This window comes from Panulirus ornatus, chromosome 1 (assembly GCF_036320965.1).
Source record: "Panulirus ornatus isolate Po-2019 chromosome 1, ASM3632096v1, whole genome shotgun sequence".
NCBI lineage: Eukaryota > Metazoa > Arthropoda > Malacostraca > Decapoda > Palinuridae > Panulirus > Panulirus ornatus.
Genome location: NC_092224.1, coordinates 95,077,906 through 95,099,951, shown reverse-complemented (window position 1 = coordinate 95,099,951; position 22,046 = coordinate 95,077,906). Strand labels below are relative to the sequence as shown.

General features: G+C 39.7%; 1 protein-coding gene across 2 annotated transcripts in view; it reads right to left on the bottom strand.

Moving 5' to 3' along the window:
- Positions 1–15,627, bottom strand: part of LOC139751217 (venom carboxylesterase-6-like) — a 60,482-nt gene extending 44,855 nt beyond the window's left edge. Inside the window, exon 1 of one of the 2 annotated variants that reach the window (XM_071666426.1) lies at positions 14,898–15,627. Coding sequence is in view for 1 of the 2 variants with exons in the window: in XM_071666416.1 (XP_071522517.1) it covers positions 14,382–14,422 (41 nt within the window). In the remaining variant the exon portion in view is untranslated. Of the gene's footprint in view, positions 1–14,381; positions 14,458–14,897 lie in introns of those variants that run through there. The other variant, XM_071666416.1, reaches the window with a different exon arrangement.
- Positions 15,628–22,046: the final 6,419 nt, after the last annotated feature.

Sequence of the window (22,046 nt, the reverse complement as noted above, 5' to 3'; positions counted from 1 at the left end):
ATGAGTGAGGAAAGATTGACCAAGAGGATATATGTGTCGGAGGTGGAGGGAACGAGGAGAAGAGGGAGACCAAATGGGAGGTGGAAAGATGGAGTGAAAAAGATTTTGTGTGATCGGGGCCTGAACATGCAGGAGGGTGAAAGGAGGGCAAGGAATAGAGTGAATTGGAGCGATGTGGTATACCGGGGTTGACGTGCTGTCAGTGGATTGAATCGGGGCATGTGAAGCGTCTGGGGTAAACCATGGAAAGCTGTGTAGGTATGTATATTTGCGTGTGTGGACGTATGTATATACATGTGTATGGGGGTGGGTTGGGCCATTTCTTTCGTCTGTTTCCTTGCGCTACCTCGCAATACGCCGGGAGACTGCGGCAAAAAAAAAAAAAAAAAAAAAAAATATTATATATAATATATATTATTATATATATATATATATATAAATTATATATATAATATATATATATATATATATTATATATTTTTTTTTCATACTATTCGCCATTTCCCGCGATAGCGAAGGTAGCTCGTTAAGAACAGAGGATGGGGCATTGAGGGAATATCATCACATGGCCCTCTCTTCTCTGTTCTATCTTTTGTAAATTAAAAAAAAAGAGAGGGGAGGATTTCCAGCCCCCGCTCCCTCCCTTTAGTCGCCTTCTACGACACGAAGGGAGAATAAGTGGGAAGTATTCTTTCTCCTCTATCCCCTATATATATATATATATATATATATATATATATATCTATTATATATTATATATTATATTATATATATATATTCCCCTTATATATATTATATATATATATATATTATATATTATATATGAAGGTGAAATCGCACTTCAGTAGTTCCTACAATTCTATTTACATGCAATTTTCCTGTACATATGGGGCACAGACAGTTTTGATGACAGTCACACTCATCAAGGTGCAGTACTTAATAGTTATTTAATCCCAAACATCATACTTGCTTCCCCCGTTCAGCACCAATCTATATTGAACAAGCACTGCTTGCTTAGTCTGGCCGTTAAACCGCTGTAAGGGAGAGATTATAAGGGGTCATGTGGCGGGATTTAACCTGGGTACTTATTTTTTTTGTTTTTTTTGTTTTTCTGTTTTGTCAATTATTCATATCTGATTTGGGTTAAAGTTGGGATGGGCTTTAAAACTGCCTGGGGACAAAAATTAAAAGTTACTTAGTATAGCCACATAAAGTCGGATTCATGACGCTCGTTACGTGTGGCATAATCAGTCGAGGAGTGTAGATAACGGGAGTTTCAAGATCTTGGCCATGGTGATCATTTTCTGGACTAAGTAGAGCAATCGCATTTTGTGGTCTTCGGCATGAAGTGCAATAATTAAACCTCTCTTATGTCTTTCCCGGTTGGAGTATATAAAAATCTTAAAATGCCTTGCATTGTCAAAATGCAAGATATGTTCTAAATGGTTATAGGGCTTTACCGATCATTATTGACGAGGAAATGTCAAAACATTACCTGTAAAAAAAAAAAAAATAAATTTTTTTTTTTGTCAAGACGTACACACCTACCCACTCTACCCCCGCAACAAGTCAACTCCACTCTCAAAGGTTACTGCAGACAAAGCGGGAGACAGCGGTTGTGGTCTGTACAAGATTTGTACCAGACGGCACGAGTCTCAAAATTGATGTTGGGATTTAAATAACTTTAAGTATGGCACGATGAAGTGGGATTGTCTCACGAAACATGTATCGTGCCACCATGAGTTAGAAAAATTAATTGTTAAATGGAAATTGTAATGAACGACTGATGTGTGATTTCTTCACACTGTCATTCACGGACTGTTGTGTTCTTATATATATATATATATATATTATATATATATATTATATATTTATATATATATATATGGTGATGTGAAAAAGGGGATTGATGAGTATTTTGAAGGTTTGTTGGCATGTGTTTGATGATGAGTGGCAGATATAGGGTGTTTTGGTCGAGGTGGGTCTGTGAAAGTGAGAGGGTTTAGGAAATTGATTTGGTAAACAGAGAAGAAAACCGGTAGCAAAGAGATTTGCGGGGATATTAAAGCCGGCAAGGCAGAGGGGTTTCGATGGTACTGTGTGGAATTTATTAAAAAAGGGAGTGTGACTGTGTTGTGAACTGTTGTGGTATGGTTATTTTTGTATATATATCTTGGTGAGGTGCATCTGAGATTTGGCTGAATGCTTGCATAGTGCTATAGCAAAGCGGCCAGGAAGAGGATAAACGTGAGTGCTCAAATTACAGAGGTATAGTTTATTGAGTATTCTTGGGAATTTAATGGGTGAGGGTATTGATTGAACGAGGGTTTGAAGGATAACGTAAGAGCTTCAGATTGGGGAAGAGCAAGTGTGGGTTCAGAAAGTGGTAGAGGATGTGTGGATCAGGTGTTTCTTTGAAGAATGTATGTGAGAAAGCAATACTTAGAAAGTAATTGGGATTTGTGTGTAGCATTTATGGTCTGGAGTAGGATATGATAGAGTTGATAGAGATGCGCTTGTGGAAGGTATTAAGATATATGGTTGGAGGGAAGCAAGTTGTTAGATAGCAGGTGAAAAGTTTTTATCGAGGATGTAAGGCATGGTACGAGTAGGAAGAGAGGAAGTAAAGAAAGGGTAAGAGAGATGTTGGTAATAAATATGATTGTGGTTGAGAGAGCAGAAAGACGGGTTCTTGTTTTGAATGTTTGGGTCACACGGATGAGATGAGTGAGGAGATTGGGACCAAGAGCTATGGTATTTGTCAGAGGTGGAGGGCACGAGGAGAAGTGGGAGACCAAATTGGAGGTGGAAAGAGGAGTGAAAAAGATTTGGGTGATCGGGCTGAACATGCAGGAGGTGTGAAAGGCGTGCAAGGAATTAGAGTGAATTGGACACCGATGTGTATACCGGGGTCGACGTGCTTCATGGGATTGAACCAGGGCATTGTGAGCGTTTGAGGTAAAACATGGAAAGTTCTCTGGGGCCTGGATGAGAATGGGAGCTGTGGTTTCGGTGATTATTACATGGCAGCTAGAGACTGGGTCTGGTGAACGAATGGGGCTCTTTGTTGTATTTTCCTAAAGCGCTATTCGACACAACTTGAGGGGGGAGGGGGTTGTTGTTATTTCATATGTGGCGAAGGTGGCGTTGGAAATGAAAAAAGGCAGCAGTTGAATTATATTACATGTGTATATTTGTACATGAGTGGTGTGTTGTCTTATAATATGTATATTTGAGATGTATAGGTTATGTATACTTTTGGTGTGGTGGACGTGTATGTAGATAACAATGTGTTGTGTGGGTGGGTTGGGCCATTCTTTCGTTGATTTTTCCTTGCGGCTACTCCCGCTAACGCGGGAGACTGCGGACAAAGCAAAAACAAAATAATGAATAAATAAATATATATATATATTATATATATAGTATATATATATATATATATTATTTTATATATATAGTTATATATCTTATTTCACTTATTGTCTTAAACATACAATTTAGCGTTCATTACACTTATTTTACAATTTATATCAACAAAAAAGTTATCTAATTTGTATGACATCCATGATATCAAGATTTTAAGTTTTTGGTGTATTAATAATAGAGATTCAATGTATTCCTCTGGTAATAGTGTTTGAGTTAATAAATGAGATGGCATTTACTCCAGGTCATACAATGATCATTGTTTGTTAACGTGATTTATACAAGGCATATGATTCTTGTCAAGTTGTATACTATTCTATGTTGCCTTATGTTAACAGATAGATCCTTACCAGTTTGACCAACAATAAAAATCTATCAATTTCCCCTAAGGCACTTGGTCGATGACATCAAGGAGAAATTTTTGGTTAAATCCTGCTTAAGATATTCTTTATTGTATTATTTGCTAAAGGCAACATTTACATTTTTACGGGATTTTCGCAACATGGGAGAGTTAAAGTGATGAAATTATTATTTAAGGGAGAAACTAAAGATGTTGGTGCATGGGAAAAGTTTGGGTCTAACTCTATAAAAGTTTTTTTGCTACTTTTATATATATATATATATATATATATATATATATATATTATATATATTTATAATATATATATATATTTAATGTATGTTATGACTCACGGTTGAGGTGCCTGGGATTGGCGGGAATGCGTGCATTAGTTGCCATTGTACCAAAGGCAAAGGGGATTAAAGTTTGTGAGGGCTCAAATTACTGAGTATAAGTTTGATGAGTATTCCTGGTAAATTATATGGGAGTGAGGGTATTGATTGAGAGGTGAAGGCATTTACCAGAGCATCAGATTGGGGAAGAGCAGTGTGGTTCAGAAGTGGTAGAGGATGTGTGGATCATGGTGTTTGCTTTGTTGAAGAATGTATGTGAGAAATACTTAGAAAAGCAAATGGATTTGTATGTAGCATTTTTGGATCTGGAGAAGCATATGATAGGAGTTGTTTGAGATGCTGTGTGGAAGGTATTAAGAATATATGGTGTGGGAGGCAAGTTGTTAGAGCAGTGATAAAAAGTTTTTATCGAGGATGTAAGGCATTTGTCTTTGTAGGGAAGAGAGGAAAGTGATTGGTTCTCAGTGTAATGTAGGTTTGCGGCTAGGGTATGTGATGACTCCATGGTTGTTTAATTTGTTTATGGATGGGGTTGTTAGGGAGGGGATAGCATGAGTTTTGGAAAGTGGGGCAAGTATGAGGTCTGTTGGGATGAGAGAGCTTGGGAAGTGAGTCAGTTGTTGTCGCTGATTGATACGGTGTGGCTGATTACATGTGAGAAACTGCAGAAGCTGGTGACGGAGTTTGGTAAAGTGTGTGAAGAAGAAAGTTAAGAGTAAATGTGAATAAGAGCAAGGTTATTAGGTACAGTAGGGTTGAGGGTCAAGTCAATTGGGAGGTAAGTTTGAATGGAGAAAAACTGGAGGAAGTAAAGTGTTTTAGATATCTGGGAGTGGATCTGGCAGCGGATGGAACCATGGAAGCGGAAGTGGATCATAGGGTGGGGGAGGGGGCGAAAATCCTGGGAGCCTTGAAGAATGTGTGGAAGTCGAGAACATTATCTCGGAAAGCAAAAATGGGTATGTTTGAAGGAATAGTGGTTCCAACAATGTTGTATGGTTGCGAGGCGTGGGCTATGGATAGAGTTGTGCGCAGGAGGATGGATGTGCTGGAAATGAGATGTTTGAGGACAATGTGTGGTGTGAGGTGGTTTGATCGAGTAAGTAACGTAAGGGTAAGAGAGATGTGTGGAAATAAAAAGAGCGTGTTTGAGAGAGAGAAGAGGTGTTTTGATATTGGTTGGGCACATGGAGGAATGAGTGAGGAAAGATTGACCAAGAGGATATATGTGTCGGTAGTGGAAGGAACGAGGAGAAAGTGGAGACCAAATTGGAGGTTTGGAAACGTTGGGAGTGAAAAAGATTTTGGTGTGAGCGGGGCTCTGACATGCCGGAGGGTGAAAGTGAGGGCAAGGATAGAGTGAATTGGTATCGATGTGGTATACGGAGGTTGACGTGCTGTCCTTGGATTGCATCAGGCATGTGAAGCGTCTGGTTGTTAACATGGAATGCTGTGTGGGTATGTATATTTGCGTGTGTGGAACGTATGTACTATACATGTGTATGGGGGTGGGTTGGGCCATTTCTTTCGTTGTTTCCTTGCGCTACCTCGCAAACGCGGGAGACAGCGACCAAAGCAACAAGAAAAAAAAATATTATATTCATGTGTGGCGTAGGTGGCGATGTTTTGGAAATGAATAAGGCAGGAACAGGTGTGAACTGTGGTTTTTTGTGCATGAGGGTATATATGTATGGGTCTGTGGTGTATATATATGTGTACATTGAGATGTATAGGTATGTATGTTTGCGTGTGTGGACGTGTGTGGATAGACATGTGTATGGGGGGTGGGTTGGGCCTTTTCTTTCGTCTGTTTCCGTGCGCTACCTTCGCAAACGTGCTGGGAGACAGCGGCAAAAAAAAAAAAAAAAAAAAAAAAATATATTATCTATATAAAATATATATATATATATATATATTAATATATATAATATATATATATATATATATATATATATTGTTTTTTCATACTATTCGCCATTTCCCGCGATAGCGAGGGTGCGTTAAGAACAGAGGACCTGGGGGCTTTTGAGGGAATATCCTCACTGGCCCCTTCTCTGTTCTATCTTTGGAAAATTAAAAAAAAAGAGAGGGGAGGATTTCCAGCCCCCGCTCCCTCCCCTTTTAGTCGCCTTCTACGGACACGGCAAGGGAATACGTGGGAGAGTATTCTTTCTCTCTTCCCCTATTTATATATATATAATATTATATAGATATATATATATATATAATATATATATATCTATATATATATATCCCCTATATATATATATATATATATATTATTTTATTTATTATGAGGTGCAAATCGCACTTCAGTAGTTTCATACAATTCTATTTACAATGCAATTTTCGTGTACATATGGCACGACATGTTTTTGTGAGACAGTCCACTTTTCATCAGGTGGCAGTACTATATTAGTTATTTTATATCAACATCATACTTGCTTCCCCCGTTCAGCACCAATCTATATAGAACAAGCACTGCTTGCTTAGTCTGGCCGTTAAACCGCTGTAAGGGAGAGATTATAAGGGGTCATGTGGCGGGATTTAACCTGGGTACTTATTTTTTTTGTTTTTTTTGTTTTTCTGTTTTGTCAATTATTCATATCTGATTTGGGTTAAAGTTGGGATGGGCTTTAAAACTGCCTGGGGACAAATTAAAGTTCTTAGTATTAGCAATAAAGGCGGATTCAATGACGCTCGTTACGTGTGGCATAATCAGTCGAGGAGTGTAGAATAACGGGATTTTCAAGATCTTTGGCCATGGTGATCATTTTCATGACAAAGTAGAGCAATCGCATTTTTGTGGTCATCTGCATGACAGTGCCAATAATAACACCTCTCTTATAGTTTTCCCGGTCTGGCGTATATAAACATCTTAACATGCCTTGCATTGTCAAATGCAAGATATGTATAAATGGTTATAGCATTAACCGAATCATTATGAGAGAAATGACAAAACATTACCTTTAAAAAAAAAAAATTTGTTCAAGACGCACACCACCTACCCACTCTACCCCCGCCACAAGTCAACTCCCTCTCAAAGGTTACTGCCAGACAAAGCGGACAGCGGTTGTTGGTCTGTACAAGATTGTACCAGACGGCGAGACTCAAATGTGATGTTGGGATTTAAATAACTTTAAGTACTGGCACCCGATGAAGTGGATTGTCTCCACGAAACATGTCGTGCCACATGTGTAGAAAAATTACATGTTAAATGAAATTGTATGAACGACTGAAGTGTGATTTCATCACACTGTCATCACGGACTGTTGTGATCATATATATATATATATATATATATATATATATATATATATATATATATATATATGGTGATGTGAAAAGGGGATTGAGTGAGTATTTTGAAGGTTTGTTGCATGTGTTTGATGATAGAGTGGCAGATATAGGGTGTTTTGGTCGAGGTGGTGTGCAAAGTGAGAGGGTTAGGGAAAATGATTTGGTAAACAGAGAAGAGGTAGCAAAAGCTTTGCGGAATATTAAAGCCGGCAAGGCAGCGGGTTTCGATGGTACTGTCGTGGAATTTATTAAAAAAGGGGGTGACTGTGTTGTTGACTGGTTGGTAAGGTTATTTTATGTATATATGACTCATGGTGAGGTGCCTGAGGATTGGCAGAATGCTTGCATAGTGCTATAGCACAAAGGCAAAGAGGATAAACGTGAGTGCTCAAATTACAGAGGTATAAGTTTATTGAGTATTCTTGGGAAATTATATGGGAGGGTATTGATTGAGAGGGTGAAGGCATCTACGTAAGAGCATCAGATTGGGGAAGAGCAGTGTGGTTTCAGAAGTGGTAGAGGATGTGTGGATCAGGTGTTTGCTTTGAAGAATGTATGTGAGAAATACTTAGAAAAGTAAATGGATTTGTGTGTAGCATTTATGGATCTGGAGTAGGCATATGATAGAGTTGATAGAGATGCGCTGTGGAAGGTATTAAGAATATATGGTGTGGGAAGCAAGTTGTTAGAAGCAGTGAAAAGTTTTTATCGAGGATGTAAGGCATGTGTACGAGTAGGAAGAGAGGAAAGTAAAGAAAGGGTAAGAGAGATGTGTGGTAATAAAAAGAGTGTGGTTGAGAGAGCAGAAGAGGGTGTTTTGAAATGGTTTGGTCACACGGAGAGAATGAGTGAGGAAAGATTGACCAAGAGTATGTATGTGTCAGAGGTGGAGGGCACGAGGAGAAGTGGGAGACCAAATTGGAGGTGGAAAGATGGAGTGAAAAAGATTTTGAGTGATCGGGGCCTGAACATGCAGGAGGGTGAAAGGCGTGCAAGGAATAGAGTGAATTGGAACGATGTGGTATACCGGGGTCGACGTGCTATCAATGGATTGAACCAGGGCATGTGAAGCGTCTGAGGTAAACCATGGAAAGTTCTCTGGGGCCTGGATGTGGAAAGGGAGCTGTGGTTTCGGTGCATTATTACATGGCAGCTAGAGACTGGGTGTGAACGAATGGGGCCTTTGTTGTCTTTTCCTAGCGCTACTTCGCACACTTGAGGGGGGAGGGGGTTGTTATTTCATATGTGGCGAGGTGGCGATGGAAATGAATAAAGGCAGACAGTATGAATTATATACATGTGTATATATGTACATGTGTGTGTGTGTATATATATATGTATACGTTGAGATGTATAGGTATGTATATTTGCGTGTGTGGACGTGTATGTAGATACATGTGTATGTGGGTGGGTTGGGCCATTCTTTCGTCTGTTTCCTTGCGCTACCTCGCTAACGCGGGAGACAGCGACAAAGCAAAACAAAATAATAGAATAAATAAATATATATATATATATATATATATATATATATATATATATATATATATATATATATATATATATATATTCTTATTTACTTATTGTCTAAAACATACAATTAGCGTTCATACACTTATTTTACAAATTTTATCAACAATAAAGTTATCTAATTTGTATAGACCATCACTGATATCAAGATTTTAAGTTTTTGTGTATCTAATAATAGAAGATTCAATGATATTCCTCTTGGTAATAGAGTTAGAGTTAATAACTGAGATGGCATTACTCCAGTCAATACAATGATCATAGTTTTTAACGTGATTAAACAAGGCATATGATTCTTGTCACGTTCTTATACTATATCTATGTTGCTTAAGTCTAACAGAAAGATCCTTACCAGTCTGACCAACATAAAATCTATCAATTTCCACAAGGCACTTTGTAGATGCATCCAAGAGAATTTTCTGGTTAATTCCTGCTTAAGATATTCTTTATAGTATTATTGTTGCTAAAGGCAACATTTACATTAAAGGATTTTCGCAACATGGGAAGTAAAGTGAAATTATTATTAAAAGGGAGAACTAAAAGATTCTTGGTGCCAATGGGAAGTTTGGGCTCAACTCTATAAAAGTTTTTTTTGCTAACTTTTATATATATATATATATATATATATATATATATATATATATATATATATATATATATATATATATATTTAATGTATGTATGACTCACGGTGAGGTGCCTGAGGATTGGCGGAATGCGTGCATAGTGCCATTGTACAAAGGCAAAGGGGATAAGAGTGAGTGCTCAAATTACAGAGGTATAAGTTTGATGAGTATTCCTGGTAAATTATATGGGAGGGTATTGATTGAGAGGGTGAAGGCATGTACAGAGCATCAGATTGGGGAAGAGCAGTGTGGTTTCAGAAGTGGTAGAGGATGTGTGGATCAGGTGTTTGCTTTGAAGAATGTATGTGAGAAATACTTAGAAAAGCAAATGGATTTGTATGTAGCATTTATGGATCTGGAGAAGGCATATGATAGAGTTGATAGAGATGCTGTGTGGAAGGTATTAAGAATATATGGTGTGGGAGGCAAGTTGTTAGAAGCAGTGAAAAGTTTTTATCGAGGATGTAAGGCATGTGTACGTGTAGGAAGAGAGGAAAGTGATTGGTTCTCAGTGAATGTAGGTTTGCGGCAGGGGTATGTGATGTCTCCATGGTTGTTTAATTTGTTTATGGATGGGGTTGTTAGGGAGGTGAATGCAAGAGTTTTGGAAAGAGGGGCAAGTATGAGGTCTGTTGGGGATGAGAGAGCTTGGGAAGTGAGTCAGTTGTTGTTCGCTGATGATACAGCGCTGGTGGCTGATTCATGTGAGAAACTGCAGAAGCTGGTGACTGAGTTTGGTAAAGTGTGTGAAAGAAGAAAGTTAAGAGTAAATGTGAATAAGAGCAAGGTTATTAGGTACAGTAGGGTTGAGGGTCAAGTCAATTGGGAGGTGAGTTTGAATGGAGAAAAACTGGAGGAAGTGAAGTGTTTTAGATATCTGGGAGTGGATCTGGCAGCGGATGGAACCATGGAAGCGGAAGTGGATCATAGGGTGGGGGAGGGGGCGAAAATTCTGGGAGCCTTGAAGAATGTGTGGAAGTCGAGAACATTATCTCGGAAAGCAAAAATGGGTATGTTTGAAGGAATAGTGGTTCCAACAATGTTGTATGGTTGCGAGGCGTGGGCTATGGATAGAGTTGTGCGCAGGAGGATGGATGTGCTGGAAATGAGATGTTTGAGGACAATGTGTGGTGTGAGGTGGTTTGATCGAGTAAGTAACGTAAGGGTAAGAGAGATGTGTGGAAATAAAAAGAGCGTGGTTGAGAGAGCAGAAGAGGGTGTTTTGAAATGGTTTGGGCACATGGAGAGAATGAGTGAGGAAAGATTGACCAAGAGGATATATGTGTCGGAGGTGGAGGGAACGAGGAGAAGAGGGAGACCAAATGGGAGGTGGAAAGATGGAGTGAAAAAGATTTTGTGTGATCGGGGCCTGAACATGCAGGAGGGTGAAAGGAGGGCAAGGAATAGAGTGAATTGGAGCGATGTGGTATACCGGGGTTGACGTGCTGTCAGTGGATTGAATCGGGGCATGTGAAGCGTCTGGGGTAAACCATGGAAAGCTGTGTAGGTATGTATATTTGCGTGTGTGGACGTATGTATATACATGTGTATGGGGGTGGGTTGGGCCATTTCTTTCGTCTGTTTCCTTGCGCTACCTCGCAAACGCGGGAGACAGCGACTAAAAAAAAAAAATATATATATATATATATATATATATATATATATATATATATATATATATATATATATATATATATATGCTCAACCTATTATTTACAGAAGTATATACATGGCAAATATTCAATATACAAAATAATTACCCTGGATCTATGTCGAAGCTTCACCAACTACCGAGTCGGCGATAATGTAACCAATAACTTGCAAATTCTTAGACTTCTTAACACAGGACAACCAACAAACACTGCCAAAAACCTGGAGTCGAGCTTGAGATACCAATATGGTCACAAAATCGATGGAGAAATACAATCACCCTGTCATCACTATATATATATACATATATACATACATATATATATATATATATATATATATATATATATATATATATATATATATATATATATATATATATATATATATTCTGAAGCCTCAAAACCAATGACTTTCTTAGTCCACACCTGCCCGCAGACTGAGGTTCCCGGCGTGCAAGCAACCTCACACGTGACAGTTGTTTCAGTGATATGACGCGCGCGGGTGAAAAAAGATTATTATACTTGTACATGAAAAGTAAAGATTACGCAACAAAGGTAGGGCGAGTCGGGAAACAGTCCAGACTTTATTGATGATGAATTTGAAAAGATATATTCTATTGGATCTAAGGTAAAGTACCCTAGAGCTTTCATTGATAAATCCCTTAAGTTAGCAAAGAAATCATTTTATAGAGTTGAACCCAAACCTCCCATTGACACCAAGAATCTTTTAGTTCTCCCTTTTAATAATAATTTTACTTTACTTCCCATGTTGCTTACAGCGTTTAATGTAAATGTTGCCCTTAGCAACAATAATACTCTAAAGAATATCTTAAACAGGAACTCAAGAAAGTTCTGGATGCATCTATAAAGTGCATGTAGAGATTGTGATAAGTTTTATGTTGGTCAGACTGGTACGGATCTTTCTGTTAGACTTAAGCAACATAGATATAGTATAAGAACAGGACGAGAACCAAATGCCTCGTTTAATCACGTTAAAAACAATGGCCATTGTACTGATTGGAGTAATGCCATCACAGTTATTAACTCTTAACTCCAGTACCACGAGAAATATCACTGAATCTTCTATTATCAATTACACAAAGAAATATAAATGTATAAGGTCTATATAAATTGGATAGCTTTATTATTAAATTTGTAAACAATTCCCCTTCTGCTCCACATAATAAGTTTATGATACGCTCGTTGTCTGTCTTGGACAGTCACTTGTTTACCAAATGGAGTCCTATCAACGTCTCTTCGGTGTATATCAACTGACTTATATTTCTTGTATCTCCCCTGATGATGTGATTATTACACGAAAGTGCACTTGGTAACTTATCGTGATTCATTTCCCCGTGGACTCATAGGAATATAATTGATCACGCGGTAAATTGTGATCCTTTCAAATATATATACATATATATATACATATATATATATATATATATATATATATATATATATATATATATATATTTCATTTATATTATACTTTGTCGCTGTCTCCCGCCTTAGCGAAGTAGCGCAAGGAAAAAGACGAAAGAATGGCCCAACCCACCAACATACAAGTCCACACACGCATATATATATATATATATATATATATATATATATATATATATATATATATATATATATATATATATATTATCTAATGTATGTATGACTCATGGTGAAGTGCCTGAGGATTGGCGGAATGCGTGCATAGTGCCATTGTACAAAGGCAAAGGGGATAAGAGTGAGTGCTCAAATTACAGAGGTATAAGTTTGTTGAGTATTCCTGGTAAATTATATGGGAGGGTATTGATTGAGAGGGTGAAGGCATGTACAGAGCATCATATTGGGGAAGAGCAGTGTGGTTTCAGAAGTGGTAGAGGATGTGTGGATCAGGTGTTTGCTTTGAAGAATGTATGTGAGAAATACTTAGAAAAGCAAATGGATTTGTATGTAGCATTTATGGATCTGGAGAGGGCATATGATAGAGTTGATAGAGATGCTCTGTGGAAGGTATTAAGAATATATGGTGTGGGAGGCAAGTTGTTAGAAGCAGTGAAAAGTTTTTATCGAGGATGTAAGGCATGTGTACGTGTAGGAAGGGAGGAAAGTGATTGGTTCTCAGTGAATGTAGGTTTGCGGCAGGGGTGTGTGATGTCTCCATGGTTGTTTAATTTGTTTATGGATGGGGTTGTTAGGGAGGTGAATGCAAGAGTTTTGGAAAGAGGGGCAAGTATGAAGTCTGTTGGGGATGAGAGAGCTTGGGAAGTGAGTCAGTTGTTGTTCGCTGATGATACAGCGCTGGTGGCTGATTCATGTGAGAAACTGCAGAAGCTGGTGACTGAGTTTGGTAAAGTGTGTGAAAGAAGAAAGTTAAGAATAAATGTGAATAAGAGCAAGGTTATTAGGTACAGTAGGGTTGAGGGTCAAGTCAATTGGGAGGTGAGTTTGAATGGAGAAAAACTGGAGGAAGTGAAGTGTTTTAGATATCTGGGAGTGGATCTGGCAGCGGATGGAACCATGGAAGCGGAAGTGGATCATTGGGTGGGGGAGGGGGCGAAAATTCTGGGAGCCTTGAAGAATGTGTGGAAGTCGAGAACATTATCTCGGAAAGCAAAAATGGGTATGTTTGAAGGAATAGTGGTTCCAACAAAGTTGTATGGTTGCGAGGCGTGGGCTATGGATAGAGTTGTGCGCAGGAGGATGGATGTGCTGGAAATGAGATGTTTGAGGACAATGTGTGGTGTGAGGTGGTTTGATCGAGTAAGTAACGTAAGGGTAAGAGAGATGTGTGGAAATAAAAAGAGCGTGGTTGAGAGAGCAGAAGAGGGTGTTTTGAAATGGTTTGGGCACATGGAGAGAATGAGTGGGGAAAGATTGACCAAGAGGATATATGTGTCGGAGGTGGAGGGAACGAGGAGAAGAGGGAGACCAAATTGGAGGTGGAAAGATGGAGTGAAAAAGATTTTGTGTGATCGGGGCCTGAACATGCAGGAGGGTTAAAGGAGGGAAAAAAAAAAAAAAAAAAAAATATATATATATATATATATATATATATATATATATATATATATATATATATATATATATATATATATATACCTATACACTTCAACGTATAAATGTATATACACAGACATACATATATAAACATGTACATAATTCATACTTGCTGCCTCTATTAATTCCCGTCGCCACCCCACCACACATGACAACCCCCTACCCCAGCACGCGCGCCAGGTAGCTCTAGGAAAAGAAAACAAAGGTTGTCATGTATAATAAAAAATATATAGGTATTAGAATTTTAATCTAGAATAATATGAGAATGTTTCAGTTAAATTCCTGAAAATTTACGAATTATTCTTTACATAACATGACTGTCAAACGAAAATACTGATAATTATAACAAACCTCTATATAATGGCATGAGTCTAAAAAATTTGGCAACTATTCGTAACATATGGAAGTATCTGGCATCATTTCCCAAGAAAGTTTGGAAACATTGTTTCCTTCCGGGTTAAATACTCTACCCTATCTTTCTTACAAAGTCTTTGCTAATATATACAATAACTAGCAAATTCTGAAAGACTTCTTACCACAGGTCGACCAACAAACACTACGAAATACCTGGGGTAGAGTTTACAATAACAATCTGGTCACAAAATCGATGGCGAAATACAATCACCTTATAATCAATCACTGTATATTCTGAAGCCACCGACCCAACGACTTATCACTCCACACCTGACCGCCGACTGAAGTCGCCGGTGAGCGAGCATACCCCTACCCCTGTCAATTGTTCCAATAATATGAACGCGGCGGACAAATAAGTAAATAGTGTACATGAATAGAGCCGATATACCTTCACGTAATAAAAAAGTACGAATAAAGAATTAATGCTTTTTTCTACAACAGTTTTAGGGCATATAATTGATAGAAATATTAATATACAAACCAACACGGTTTCTGCTATAGATCAACGACAGCGATAACAAAGACACTAAAAGGCTAATGTGCATGTTTGAAGGAATAGTAGTTCCAACAATATCAAATGCTTGCGAGGCATCTGTTATAGATAGGGTCGTACGAAGGAAAGTTGATGAGTTCGAAACGAAATGTTTGAGGACATTATGTGGTGTGAGGTTGTTTGACTAAGTAATGAAAGGGTAAGAGAGATGAGTGGCAATAAAAAGAGTGTGGTTAAAAGATCAGAGGAGGGTGTGTTGAAATGAATTGGACATATGGAAAGAATGAGTGAGGAAAGGTTGACAAAGAGGATATATGTCAGACGTGGAGGGAACAAGGAGAAGCGGGAGATCAAATTGAAGGTAGAAGGATGGAGTGAAAAAGATTTTGAGCGATCGGGACCTGAACATGCAGGAGGGTGAAAGGCGTGAAAGGAATAGTAAATTGGAACGATGTGGTATATTGGGGTCGACGTGCAGTCAATGAACTGAACCAGGGCATGTGAAACGTCCGGGGTAAACCATGGAAAGGTCCGTGGTACCTGGATGTGGATAGGGAGCTGAGGTTTCGGTGAAATACACATGACACTTAGAGACTGAGTGTGAACGAATGTGGCCCGTTTTGTCTGTTTTCCTGGCACTACCTCGCTGAAGCCGGGGGTAGAGATGTTTCCTGTGGAGCGGGTGAGCGACAGGAATGGATGAAGGCAAGCAAGTTTGAATATGAACATTTGTATATATGTATATGTGCGTGTATTGGCGTTTATATATATATATATATATATATATATATATATATATATATATATATATATATATATATATATATATTTATTTATTTATTTTGCTTTGTCGCTGTCTCCCGCGTTAGCGAGGTAGCGCAAGGAAACAGACGAAAGAATGGCCCAACCCGCCCACATACACATGTATATACATACATGTCCACACACGCACAATATACATACCTATACATCTCAATATACACCTATATATACACACACAGACATATACATATATACACATGTACATAATTCATACTGTCTGCCTTTACTTGTTCCCATCACCACCTCGCCACACATGGAATAACAACCCCCTCCCCCCTCATGTGTGCGAGGTAGCGCTAGGAAAAACACCAAAGGCCCCATTCGTTCACACTCAGTCTCTAGCTGTCATATAATAATGCACCGAAACCACAGCTCCCTTTCCACATCCAGGCCCCACACACTTTGCATGGTTTACCCCAGACGCTTCACATGCCCTGGTTCAATCCATTGACAGCACGTCGACCCCGGTATACCACATCGTTCCAATTCACTCTATTCCTTGCACGCCTTTCACCCACCTGCATGTTCAGGCCCCGATCACTCAAAATCTTTTCACTCCATCTTTCCACCTCCAATTTGGTCTCCCACTTCTCCTCGTTCCCTCCACCTCCGACACATATATCCTCTTGGTCAATCTTTCCCCACTCATTCTCTCCATGCGACCAAACCATTTCAAAACACCCTCTTCTGCTCTCTCAACCACACTCTTTTTATTTCCACACATCTCTCTCACTCTTACATTACTTACTCGATCAAACCACCTCACACCACATATTGTCCTCAAACATCTCATTTCCAGCACATCCACCCTCCTGCGCACAACTCTATCCATAGCCCACGCCTCGCAACCATACAACATTGTTGGAACCCCTATTCCTTCAAACATACCCATTTTTGCTTTTCGAGATAATGTTCTCGACTTCCAAACATTCTTCAAGGCTCCCAGAATTTTCGCCCCCTCCCCCACCCTATGATTCACTTCCGCTTCCATGGTTCCATCCGCTGCCAAATCCACTCCCAGATATCTAAAACACTTCACTTCCTCCAGTTTTTCTCCATTCAAACTTACCTCCCAATTGACTTGACCCTCAACCCTACTGTACCTAATAACCTTGCTCTTATTCACATTTACTCTTAACTTTCTTCTTTCACACACTTTACCAAACTCCGTCACCAGCTTCTGCAGTTTCTCACATGAATCAGCCACCAGCGCTGTATCATCAGCGAACAACAACTGACTCACTTCCCAAGCTCTCTCATCCCCAACAGACTGCATACTTGCCCCTCTTTCCAAAACCTTTGCATTCACCTCCCTAACAACCCCATCCATAAACAAATTAAACAACCATGGAGACATTACACACCCCTGCCGCAAACCTACATTCACTGAGAACCAATCACTTTCCTCTCTTCCTACACGTACACATGCCTTACATCCTCGATAAAAACTTTTCACTGCTTCTAACACTTGCCTCCCACACCATATATTCTTAAAACCTTCCACAGAGCATCTCTATCAACTCTATCATATGCCTTCTCCAGATCCATAAATGCTACATACAAATCCATTTGTTTTCTAAGTATTTCTCGCATACATTCTTCAAAGCAAACACCTGATCCACACATCCTCTAACACTTCTGAAACCACACTGCTCTTCCCAATATATATATATATATATATATATATATATATATATATATATATATATATATATATATATATATATATTATTATTATTTTTTTTTTATTATACTTTGTCGCTGTCTCCCGCGTTTGCGAGGTCGCGCAAGGAAACAGACGAAAGAAATGGCCCAACCCCCCCCCCCCCCCCCCCCATACACATGTATATACATACGTCCACACACGCAAATATACATACCTACACAGCTTTCCATGGTTTACCCCAGACGCTTCAAATGCCCTGATTCAATCCACTGACAGCACGTCAACCCCGGTATACCACATCGCTCCAATTCACTCTATTCCTTGCCCTCCTTTCACCCTCCTGCATGTTCAGGCCCCGATCACACAAAATCTTTTTCACTCCATCTTTCCACCTCCAATTTGGTCTCCCTCTTCTCCTCGTTCCCTCCACCTCCGACACATATATCCTCTTGGTCAATCTTTCCTCACTCATCCTCTCCATGTGCCCAAACCACTTCAAAACACCCTCTTCTGCTCTCTCAACCACGCTCTTTTTATTTCCACACATCTCTCTTACCCTTACGTTACTCACTCGATCAAACCACCTCACACCACACATTGTCCTCAAACATCTCATTTCCAGCACATCCATCCTCCTGCGCACAACTCTATCCATAGCCCACGCCTCGCAACCATACAACATTGTTGGAACCACTATTCCTTCAAACATACCCATTTTTGCTTTCCGAGATAATGTTCTCGACTTCCACACATTCTTCAAGGCCCCCAGAATTTTCGCCCCCCTCCCCCACCCTATGATCCACTTCCGCTTCCATGGTTCCATCCGCTGCCAGATCCACTCCCAGATATCTAAAACACTTCACTTCCTCCAGTTTTTCTCCATTCAAACTCACCTCCCAATTGACTTGACCCTCAACCCTACTGTACCTAATAACCTTGCTCTTATTCACATTCACTCTTAACTTTCTTCTTCCACACACTTTACCAAACTCAGTCACTAGCTTCTGCAGTTTCTCACATGAATCAGCCACCAGCGCTGTATCATCAGCGAACAACAACTGACTCACTTCCCAAGCTCTCTCATCCCCAACAGACTTCATACTTGCCCCTCTTTCCAAAACTCTTGCATTTACCTCCCTAACAACCCCATCCATAAACAAATTAAACAACCATGGAGACATCACACACCCCTGCCGCAAACCTACATTCACTGAGAACCAATCACTTTCCTCTCTTCCTACACGTACACATGCCTTACATCCTCGATAAAAACTTTTCGCTGCTTCTAACAACTTTCCTCCCACACCATATATTCTTAATACCTTCCACAGAGCATCTCTATCAACTCTATCATATGCCTTCTCCAGATCCATAAATGCTACATACAAATCCATTTGCATTCTAAGTATTTCTCACATACATTCTTCAAAGCAAACACCTGATCCACACATCCTCTACCACTTCTGAAACCACACTGCTCTTCCCCAATCTGATGCTCTGTACATGCCTTCACCCTCTCAATCAATACCCTCCCATATAATTTACCAGGAATACTCAACAAACTTATACCTCTGTAATTTGAGCACTCACTTTTATCCCCTTTGCCTTTGTACAATGGCACTATGCACGCATTCCGCCAATCCTCAGGCACCTCACCATGAGTCATACATACATTAAATAACCTTACCAACCAGTCAACAATACAGTCACCCCCTTTTTTAATAAATTCCACTGCAATACCATCCAAACCTGCTGCCTTGCCGGCTTTCATCTTCCGCAAAGCTTTCACTACCTCTTCTCTGTTTACCAAATCATTTTCCCTAACCCTCTCACTTTGCACACCACCTCGACCAAGACACCCTATATCTGCCACTCTGTCATCAAACACATTCAACAAACCTTCAAAATACTCACTCCATCTCCTTCTCACATCACCACTACTTGTTATCACCTCCCCATTTGCGCCCTTCACTGAAGTTCCCATTTGCTCCCTTGTCTTACGCACTTTATTTACCTCCTTCCAGAACATCTTTTTATTCTCCCTAAAATTTAATGATACTCTCTCACCCCAACTCTCATTTGCCCTTTTTTCACCTCTTGCACCTTTCTCTTGACCTCCTGTCTCTTATATATATATATATATATATATATATATATATATATATATATATATATATATATATATATATGTGTGTGTGTGTGTGTGTGTGTGTATGAGTGGATGAGCCATTTTCTGTTTCCTGGTGTCACCTCGATGACGCAGGAAACCGATTAAGTATAATGAATAAATATATTATTTATTTATTTATCACTTCAGTTGCAATTACCTGAGGATCAATTTCTCTGGAAGTCTTGGTGTCACCTAGGTCTATTCTAAAGGCTTCTGCAACGCTCGGGAAGAGGAACCGCAGATCGTCAAGTGATGAAATGGTGTATATGTGTGCCTGTGTGCAAAGAGTGCGGGGCACAGTTATGTAGTAAGCGCTCGGAGTCTATCTTGTGGTAGTTGCATCGCGGTCATGAAGGGTCTTTGGATATATCTATATGGTGTTTGTAGTGCTGTAGTGATGATCTATGTCCAGAGGATACACTGGAGAGTGTAACTTACGTCTGTGCAGGAAGTTTGGTAACTGATGGGTGCATGTTTGGTGGGTTGAAGTCTAAGACTGAATTCTGGGAGTCAGTTGTTTGGTGTTTGTTGGGTTACTTCAATGCATATGTGTTTTTTGTCCGTGTAATGTTTGTTAGGGATAGGGAGATTTGCCAGTAGAGGTTACTGAAAGGTAAGGCAGGGATAAGCTTATTCCTACTTCAAGGTTGTTGGCTGGTTATGGAGCGGTTTGGGTGAGAGGGGTCTAGTGCTCTTTCATAGAATTGAGTGCATAGCATGTTGAGGTCGGACCCGCATTGGGAGGATCTTTTGTTTCATTGTGAAGGTGTAGAGTGTTTGTGGTTGCTAGACAACCAGCGGTTATTGTCAGTATACTATATGGTTTGGTTTGCAGCTTTATTCGCTTTGGGGAAGGTGGAAGAGCAAGCAGGTGAGCCATGGTTTAATGTGGAGCATACGAATTATTTGTAGTGGATGTTGAGGGATTCTTTTTCGTGTCCAAATCTGGTGCCATTAAGTGTTCTGAGAGCATTTAGGTGTATATTTTTTTTTTCTTTTTGATAAGGCAGTGAATGTCATGTGTGTTGCATGTGATGCTTCGAATGGTTGGTGTTTTGATCAGAGGGAGTGACTGTCCATTCAAAGGTGACTGGAGGGTGAGTTGGATTTTTGTTTGTGGTTAAAAGAGTAATTGAAGCCTTCTTTGGGGATGCAGGCATCCTCTTTTGGATGAGCCACTGTTCCAATTGTGTAATAGAGTGCTGCAAGTTTGATGCTGCCTCAGTGGTATCAGGGTACTGTGATGTGATTGTGAGGTTGTATACATATGAAAGGACCTTCAAGATGAGAATCGCCTGAGGTAAAGGGAGGTCGTTTAGGAGGAGATTGAAGAGAACTGGAAAAAGGAGTGCTCCTTGTGGAACTCCATATGTAGAGTTTAAGTATTTTAGAGGTGATACCTTTGTGAATGACTCTGGAATGGAGGCCAGCTTTGAAATAGACCAACCACTTTTTATCAGTGTTGTGGAGAATGGTGTCAAGCATTTTTTGTATGATGCTGAATGCCTTGCTGATGTCTATTGCCACTAGTAATGGGAGGGGGTGGGGGGTTGGCAACTAAGTGACGTGCATGCATGGTGGTAAGAGTGAAGAAAAACAGTCAGCCCCACTGGAATGTGGATTATCAATATTTCATTGCTGCACACCTAAGGGAGATCCATCACACACCTGCTCCTTTTGATATGGTGTCTAATGTGCCCCTCCAATCTTTTAAGAAAACTGCTGATGCCTCTTAGGGATTGCATCAAGTGGAGCTTGATGAGGACATCAGGAGGCTCAACACCTTCACCACACCATCAGCAGGTTTCATTACCTATGAATCCCTATGAGACATTGTGCTGCTCCAGATGCATACACCAAATGCAATGATAATGCCACAGTTGGCGTAAAGCTTAAATATAAGTGTGTTAGATGACAGCAATGTGAAACAGGCCTTCTGGCTTACGTATGACCTCCTGGAGATGTGGAAAGAATGTTGTCACACTCACCCTAGACAAATTCAGATTCTACAAGAGTGAAGTGGAATTCATGAAGTTTTATTTAGGTTGGGACTCATACTATCTTACAGCTGACTAGATGGCAGTCATCAGGAACTTTCCCATCCCTGCATCACTAATCATCACCCACATCCTGGTATGGCCTGATGAGCCAGTTAGCTCCTTTCATAGCCATGGTCCCAGTCATGGAACCAGTCAGAGAACTGTTGAAG